The sequence below is a fragment of the Amblyomma americanum genome, chromosome 9 (genome assembly GCF_052857255.1).
Source record: "Amblyomma americanum isolate KBUSLIRL-KWMA chromosome 9, ASM5285725v1, whole genome shotgun sequence".
NCBI classification, from domain to species: Eukaryota; Metazoa; Arthropoda; class Arachnida; order Ixodida; family Ixodidae; genus Amblyomma; species Amblyomma americanum.
In genome coordinates, this window is record NC_135505.1 from 142,806,193 (window position 1) to 142,814,941 (window position 8,749).

Sequence of the window (8,749 nt, forward strand, 5' to 3'; positions counted from 1 at the left end):
TAGTACTTCTCCGCGCCACCTTCGGGCGCTTATTGGCGTGAGGGTCGGCGCTCTTTCGAAGGCGCACGTGCCGTGCGTCAGCTATCCGGGCTACGCCGAGAGAAGCTGGGCAATGAATGCTGTCAGCCAAACGCGGGTATCTAATCGCGCAGAATGTGTTCTCGCGTTTGCAGCGGCCCAAGCGGCTGACAAAAGCAGTTTTCAGTCGCCGAATGGAACAATTCCAGTGCCACCTTGGCACCGCAGGTTCCCCATAGCGCAAAAGGAAGGCGACAGAGGACTACTATTTTTATTATAATTTATTTCAAAGTACTGTCAATACCGACTGGGATTATTACAGGAGTCGGTAAAAAGAGAACAATATACAGTGCCTGCCATATAGGCGTATTCACGTGTAGAGTGCAGCGGCAGCCGCGAAATTTTCTCGACGACCCCCCCCCCCTAGAAATGCAAACACGAACAGTAACAGAAGCAGAAACACATAGCTACGCAAAAAGGAACGAGTATTCGCAGAGATAAACAGTTTACATACACACACTAACGAGAATGTGTGAGCACCCATAAACACAAACTAAGGCTCTCAGAAACGCAATAAACAAAAATGCAGCCCCCCCCCCCCCCCACACACACACACACACACAACACACGTGCCAGAATTAACGAATGAGAGGAGATCTACGCCAGACAGTGAAGGCGCCCAAACTGCTATCACGACTTCAATTATGCACTCTTATAGCACCCGAAAAATAAAAAAGACGAGCAAAAGCGGTGGGAAATCAGACAGGAAGTGCGTTAAGTGCCAGAAAAAGGTGGTTTGTTGAAAGCTTCGCGTTGTCTGGCCTGGCGACAGCGCAGCAATAAAAAGAATGAGTACGAACTTAAGGACCAAGATTGAAGCGAAACCTGGAAAAACAGAACCTAACCACGCACCGAGAAAGAAATAAAGAATGAAGGAAAGGAAGAAAGAAAGAAAGAAAGAAAGAAAGGCAATCAAACAGGAACGGAGACAACCATACGGAGCGCCCTGAGAGACGCGGGGCGGGTTTTCGGCGAACCCTCCATTAAGCAATATCATCGCTCTCTGCGGTCTCCTCCTCCGGGCAGTTCACGCTCGAAATTCGTCGCTAAGGGTGCAGTAACTCGGCACAACACCGAACTAAACCAAATTATACGCGGAAGTGCAAGGTCTGGCCACCGAGGCGTGCGTGCCGACACGACTGTACCGCAGCACAAAAGGGAAGCGTGAAAGGCTCCGATGCGGAACACGGAACTGAAGCGGACGAATGGCGCGAGAACGAGGAGACATAACAGGTGGCATGGCATGGTAAGGCATGGTATGGTTTTGTGTGGTATTGTATGTCATGGTATGGTACTGTAATGTAAGGTGCGGTATGGCATGGTATACGGTATTGTATCGTAAGGTGTGGTATGGTATAGTGCTGTATGACATGGTATGATATTGTATTGTAAAGTGTGGTATGGTATGGCACGGTATGGTATCATATCGAATGGCATGGTATATTATTGTATTTTAAGGCATGGTATGGCATGGCATGGTAGAGTACTCTATGAGATGGTACTGAATTGTTTTGTAAGGTGTCGTATGGAGCGGTATAGTATCGAAATGGCATGGTATGGTATTGTATGACATGGTATGATATTATATTATAAGGTACGGCACAGTATGGCATTGTATGACATGGTATGATATTGCATTGTATGGCTCCGGCTGGTGAATAAAAAGGCGAAATCTCGAACCAGGCCGCCCAGACCATTTCGATCGAGGCTACACTCGGACACAACTCAAGTCTGCAGCAAAGCTCCGCCCACATTCAGGACCGCCGAACAGACTTCTTCCGCGACAAAATGTAGATCGTTGTTGGAGCTTTCCTTGTTACCTAAAGAAGCCAATCCCGACACTAAATTGTAAGTTCAGGAATTTTTATGCCTCTGGCTTGTCTGATACAGTCAAACATTGAGAAGCTGATTTTGCTCACTGTTGCGCTTTGCCAGCGGAGTAGTAGAGAACGCCGCGGCCCGTGACCCGGTGTTGCCAACTGCTGTTTCTTTGAAGTTGTATCCTATTACAGATTCGAGAACACCCGCATGCAGAGGGATGTCAGTCTATGTTAAAGAATCCCATGTAATCGAAATCAATGCAAAGTCGCTTACTGCGATGCCTTTTTCCCCCTTTCTTCATTCACTGCCCTCCTTCATCCCTTTCCTCACGATGTGACTGACGTCTCCGCGGAGATGTGACACAGTTACTGCGCCCTTTCCACACTGTCTTCACTCTCAACACTACTTCAATACGTCCAGTGACCACCGTAGCCTAAGAAAATGAGATGTGTGGCATGGAAGCGTCACAAATGCAGTCACGCGTGAAACGCTCTTAAAGTGCCTGTAGTTAATACGAACTGACCTCGAAGGCTTTCCTATATATCCTACTACGTCACGCTGCAGTTCTTGCTCACTCAGAACTCAGCTGCTTTAGGGACCAAAATACACAGAGGATTGCATGCATTAAAAAAAAAATACATCAACTGTATGGAATACACGCCTACTGGAAACATGCAAGCCTCCAGAATCGTAAACACCAAAAGACTAAAATGAATTATAGAAATCCCGAGGCCAACCATTATGCAACGCCATTGTAAGTTTTTTTCTTCTTTTTGCTGTTCACACTGCCGCGGAAAAGACATTATTAAAGCATTCTTCCAGTGCTCACGCACTCGCGGACTTTATCGCAATTTATCGCAGAGAGTCGCCCCCGCATCTGACATTTGCGCTAAAAGTGAAGCAAGGGCTGCATGCCTGCTCTGTAAAGAAAACTGCAGAAGGCTCGCCACAAACAGCTGCGCTCGAGATAGCCAAGAAACTTAAAGCTCTTCTCCGCTCCCTGGGGAAGACGTCACGCGCCTTTTTCCTTAAGCCAATGGGAGTGATCGGGTCTGGTGAGGTCACTTCACTGCAGCCAATATGCTAATTCATCTTTCGATGACATATTTTCTTCCCGATGAGTCTTCCTGTGCTGTCGCATTAGCAACTGCTGCCAGTACACGTGTCCATGCCCTGATGTACGCGGACATATCTCGGCGGACACCTGAACCGCGCCGTAAGGGAAGGGTCAAAGGAGGGAGTGAAAGAAGGGAAGAACGAGGGCGCCGCAGTGGTGGTGCTGAAAAACATTTATTTACTGGGTTGGGGCCCTATCGGCCCGGTATCCGGAATGGTCGGCCACCTGGGGATCTTTAACGCGCACTGACATCGCACAGCGCACGGGCGCCTTTTTGCGTTTCGCCCCCCGTCGAAACACGGCCGCCGCGGTCGGGTTCGAACCCGGGAACTCCGGATCTGTAGCCGAGCGCTCTAACCACTGAGCCACCGCGGCGGGTATTTCCGGTTGCTTCCCGCCGTTAGTCGGCAGAAAGGAAGTAGAGAACAAACAAGCAAAAAACATGTGAAGACTGCGCATGGAAAATTAATGACAAGGAGCCTCTTTTTTTGGGGGGTACGGCGCTCCGTTTAAAGTTGGCGCCGTTATTTATGAACGAGGGAAGCCTAACTTGGCACGCCTCAACGCACGAAGCAGACTGCTCCGAAAATCGGTTACTAACTGACGCGCAAAATTATAGCGGTGAGTAAAAAAGCTACTCATTACTGAAGGAAACAAAATTGTGGAGCAAGAAAAAGGTTCGATATGAAACTACAAACAGTCCAGCGGGCAACGGGTCGACCAAAGACGTGTGCAGGCATAGGAGATGGGGAAAGACAAATTACAAACAAAAACACAAACACCTGAGTATGCATTACAACGGACTTGCAAGTGTAGATCGGTGATACGTTCGCGACAGGTACGTAGGTAGGGCACGCGTGCTGTGATTTTCTTTTTTTTTTATTTTACTTGTCCATACATTTCCTGATGTGCTGAACGTAAACAGTTACTGGTTTTCTCTACTTTCCTCTGCTGCATTTTCTTCCTCATGTCTCTTTCGCAAAGCAGCCACCTCGCAAAGCTATCCGCGTAAAGGCACACCCTATTATAGTCGGATACCGCACAAGAACGCCCGGCAAAAGACTTCCTTCCAGCCAATGGCATCGGCCGATTATCGTCAGCCTGCTAGCTTGGCAATGCAGGAAGGGGACTACCCTTTTTCATCTACCACTCCCTGCATTGTCAAGCTACCAGGCTCACGAGAACCGGCAGACGCCACAGCCTGGACGGGGGCTCCTTTGTCGACGAAAAGCCGCTGCGTTCTTGAGTTGCATGCGACTGTGGGAATGAAGCAAACAGCGACATAGGAAAATGTAGAAGTTAAAATGTGCAAGCCTGTACGCCCCTACAGCCGTTCCTGTACCCTTCTTGGCATCCCGTGCTACAACAAGCCCCTCCACCACTTCCAATCAAGCGACGGGCCAAAAACGTGGGAAGGGGGGGGGGGGGGGGGGTCTCACTGACTGGCACCCCCTCTTCGAGAAGAAATTACCCGCCGCGCTCGACAACACCACACCCCGGAGAAAAGGGGGGGGGGGGGAGAGAAAGTGAACTGAGAGGGGACACAGAGACGGAGAGCTTTTCGCTTGTCCGAAACGTCACTCACGCACCGGCAGCTGTGGCAGGCCCGTCCAAAACTCCACTGAGCACAGCCATCGACGACCACGACGACGGTCGGGCATTTCAACTTGAAGGTCATCCCCCCAACTCTGAAGGAGGAGGAATCCCACCTTGGCTAGCCTGCCAGCCTACCGCCCGCTTGTTCTCTTCCGTCAGCAGTTGTCGAAGAACAGCTTTAGCGGGGCCATTGTACAGAAGCCGTGTGCACTACAGACTCTAACCCTTTCCTTTTCTCCTCAGAAGAGGGCCAAAAACGAGGAAAAACGACTTCTGAAAAGGATAATGGCCTGTCCACTTGGAAAAACCGAAGGCCGGGTGCGCATCTCTCACGTGCACATTAATCTTAGGAGCGCATACTTGGGGGGTTCACGTTTTCAGCGTGTCCGGTACTCTAGCCTGAATACGACATGTGTCGGGCTTACTGCATGGAGCTATGGTTTACAAAGTATCTAACATCCGGAGATGTTCAACACGAGGCCAAAAAAAAAAAAGAACGCCATCACGCCGACGCTGTACTGCGCGCGTAACATGCTTTAGCGACTCTAAAACAGACTGCGAGCACCGCTGCACGATTACGGAGAATAAAGCACGTTCTCATCCCAACACTAGCCAAATCAGATATGAAACTGCGTCTTTCCAGCATTCCCGCGGTAGATGAAGTACTCTTAAGAAAACACGCATAGACGTTGGCGCCTCTTTTCCCCTCTAGGCAGGTTTGAGAAACTCATCGTTGCTAGAACCAGGAGTCACTCAGGCAGCAATTACGGCATTAGCGATCCCATCCTAAGCTCTCCTTCGAAATCTGCCGAATTCGACACTTTGGCTAGGCCAGTTGATTGTGCCCACTTCGAAACTCTTTTTATCAATCACTAACACAGAAGTACACATTGAAGAGTTATGGGATCGTTTACATCTCGAACTGAATTACGAGACAGGACAGGTACTCAACGGGATCGAAATTCAATTTTTCACCCGAGAAAATAACGCGACTGCGACAACTCAACAGAGATTGAGAAAGTATTAGTAAAACGGGTATAATTGCGCCATTGCAATGCGGTAGGAAGCGCCCGGAAGCGTCTGTGTGCAAGGAAGCCAGGGATGAACGAAAGAACATTCGAGCTCTAACACTTCAACGAAAGAGCCCCTAACGCAGATCTACCTGCCGAGCGTAGTTAATTACAATTAATCGTTTATCACGTGCCAAGCCAACAACGTGGACTCAGGGACGCAGTAGAAGAGGACTCTTGATCAATTCAGCCCACGTGAGGTTCTTCGGGTGGCACAAAAATTTATGAGCACAGGACAAGTTACGAAACTGGCTTGGCATTTTTTTCTCTTTACAAAAGCTACCATGAGAGTGGGCTAACATCATTATTCCTCGCTTCACTTGATGAAAATACCAGCGCATGCAGCAAACTAACAAAGCGACGGCTCTAACCTCAAAACGCGAGGCCCGCTGCTTGCCATCCGCGGTGGCGGAAAATATAACTCGTGCAGACGCACATATATACAGGGAAAAGAAAGAACTAAATAGGCCCGACGCAGAACACCGGTCGCCACTTCTGTTCGGCACATGACTACTACAGCTGGGGCTCCCACGCGCAAGCCACGTGTTTTGAAAGCGCTGTTTATGCCTAACTGCGACCTTCAAAAAAAAAAACGGGGGTCGCCATGTTGGGCTGTCGTTCGCGCGTCCTTACACAATTCAATGCGATAACAGGTTGAACATAGAAACGCTGTTCAGCCGAAAATGCAGTAATTTCGAGCACCTGGGATTCAGCATTCAGTTTCATTAAATATCCTTCACCCGATGAGCATTTACGCAGAGGGTTACACGGATCGGAAAAGCTTTATAGGACTGTTATCTTGCATGTCATTGCAAAGAGCAGACTAGCCAGAGCATTAATAGTTACTTAACATCGGTAGTACTGTAACGCGGCAACGCCTGGCATGAGCCAGGCAGCAAGCTAGAGCTTTCTTATACCGGAATGACGCCTCTGAAAGAGATCACGCGGAAACCTATTAGGGCAGCGATAACAGGTGCAAAGAACAATGGATCAGACAACTATTTCATAGGTCGTCGTCAAAACAGATGCCTACTCCAACTATCCCCACATAGAACACTGAAAAGAATAGTGATAAAACGATGGAAATTTCATAGTTTTTTTTTTCTTATTTGCTTTAGCGCAAAGGCGAGCACCTCTTGCTTACGGTCGACAACGTTCAGACTAGGAAAACAGACCTTTCGTAGCAATTAAATGCCAGCGACTGTGCGAAACCCTCACGTGACTCCCCTTCTGGTTGTAAAACTAACTCGGCACCTCGATGGATCAACGAAAGGCACAAAAAACAATGGATTCAACATGGCGACATACGGGTTGCAAGTCACTCATGCGATGACAATGCAAGATCGACCTATAGGCTACGGACCAAATGGGCCACGACTTCGAAAGAATCATGTGCACCACAAAAACGAATTTTGAGAGCACCCGGTCATGCTTTGCTATCGCTACGTCTAGATTGAAGCTGCGATTTCATATATTTACACGCCGCGGATGTGTTCAAGCCTGCGAGGCCCTTATCTTTCAATTTCAAGCCCGCCAGCGATACAAGTGTTGTTTTCAAGCCAGCTATGTGCATACTGCAAACCCTATGCACAAGTCCATTTCCCTAATGAGCAAATTATACAAATGAATCGACGCAGTTTATTGCAAGGTACGCGTCGCGCATTCCTAATTGAGGAAGTCCCTTTTCACGTTTCAAGAACGCCTAAACCACCAGCATGTCCACATGTAAAGCCAACACCCCTTCGGTCCAAGCTCCTGGTCGCCAAGTGAAAGTCCGAAACACGATTCCAGCGCACTGATCAAAAGTCCTCGGTCAAACCATGAGTGGAAAGTCAAAAAGAAAAAAAGAAGTCAGGGAAAGGAATTCCCAGTCTTTCCGGATACGATTGCACAACCAAAAACACTGCCGCGGCCTGGTCGTATCCTGAGAGAGGAACCTTAGCAGACGGCGACGCCTGCATAATGTGCCCTCTCCTAGATGGACGATAACGTGTTATTGACCCGGTTACCTCGAAGCAACTCCCAGGAGTCAGGAGGGAGGAAGGCAGTGAGGAGAGCACGCCACAAGCCAGCGAAACCTTCTTGCCCCACGAATCCGCGGCCTCACCGCCCCCCTCTTCCTTCCAGCATCCATTCGGCGTCGTCTCCTTGCCTTTCCCCCCTTATTTCCGGCTCTCTTCATCGACAACTTCCTCTCGCCCCCCCCCCCCCCCCCCCCCCGCGCTTCCAAACGCACTTTCTCGCACGCTCTACGGCAGAATCAAAACAACGCGCACACTGGGATTCACGCAGAGGAACACGGGGTCCGCGAAAATCATTCTCCCAGACCGAAATCGTTCGCTGATTTCGAGAAAATACGGAACGCGAGGCAAGCGACGAGTCTTTCTTTTCTTTGTTCGATTCTCACTTTTTTTTTTCCTTTCTGCGGAGAAAAAAATAAAGGCGAGCGGGGGCTCGGCGATTTGCCCGCAGCCGAGGCGGCTGCTACATCAAACAAAAGATCGGCCAGGCGTGCAAGAGAGAAACACTGACCTGTCCGTGCTGGCCGCTCGGTCGTAACGGTGGTTCCGGCGCTCGGTGGTGAACTCGGTCGCCGGCTGGTACCCGTCTCGGCTGCCTACCAGGCCGAGCGCCGGAGACGAGCTCGAAGAAGCAACGCCGGAGCCCACCACCACTTTGTTCATCACCACGGCGGCGCCGAGCCTCTCGACGAGGCATTTGCCGCCGCTCGCACCGCCGCTGGGAGGACCGGAGCGCACGAAGTCGAACTCGGTGCGCTTGTATATCCGTTCGGGTAGCATCATGTCGAGCAACACACTCTTCGTGCGCAAAGCCGCGTTTTCGGCTAGGGCTTCGCTCCGTTCCTCGTCCAAGCATCCGCTGGCCGCCATGTTGGAAACGCACGGGCGCACGCACAGTCGGAGGGACTCTCGCCCACTCGCCCCCCGCGACCGTGGCGCCGCCGTGAAAACCGGAGAGAGAGCGAAGGAGAGAGCTCGAGAACCTGTAAGGCGAGGAGGAGAACAAAGAGAGAAAGAAGGGGAGAAAAAAAAAACGCTTTCACTAC

At 50.1% G+C, this 8,749-nt stretch overlaps 1 protein-coding gene across 1 annotated transcript in view; it reads right to left on the reverse strand.

The window, feature by feature from the left end:
• The window catches only part of jing (AE binding protein 2 jing), a 161,595-nt gene extending 152,924 nt beyond the window's left edge, over positions 1-8,671 (reverse strand). The window contains exon 1 of the mRNA XM_077637821.1: positions 8,215-8,671. Coding sequence (XP_077493947.1) covers positions 8,215-8,573 — 359 coding nt within the window. The 5' untranslated portion in view covers positions 8,574-8,671. The remainder of the gene's footprint in view (positions 1-8,214) is intronic.
• Positions 8,672-8,749: the final 78 nt, after the last annotated feature.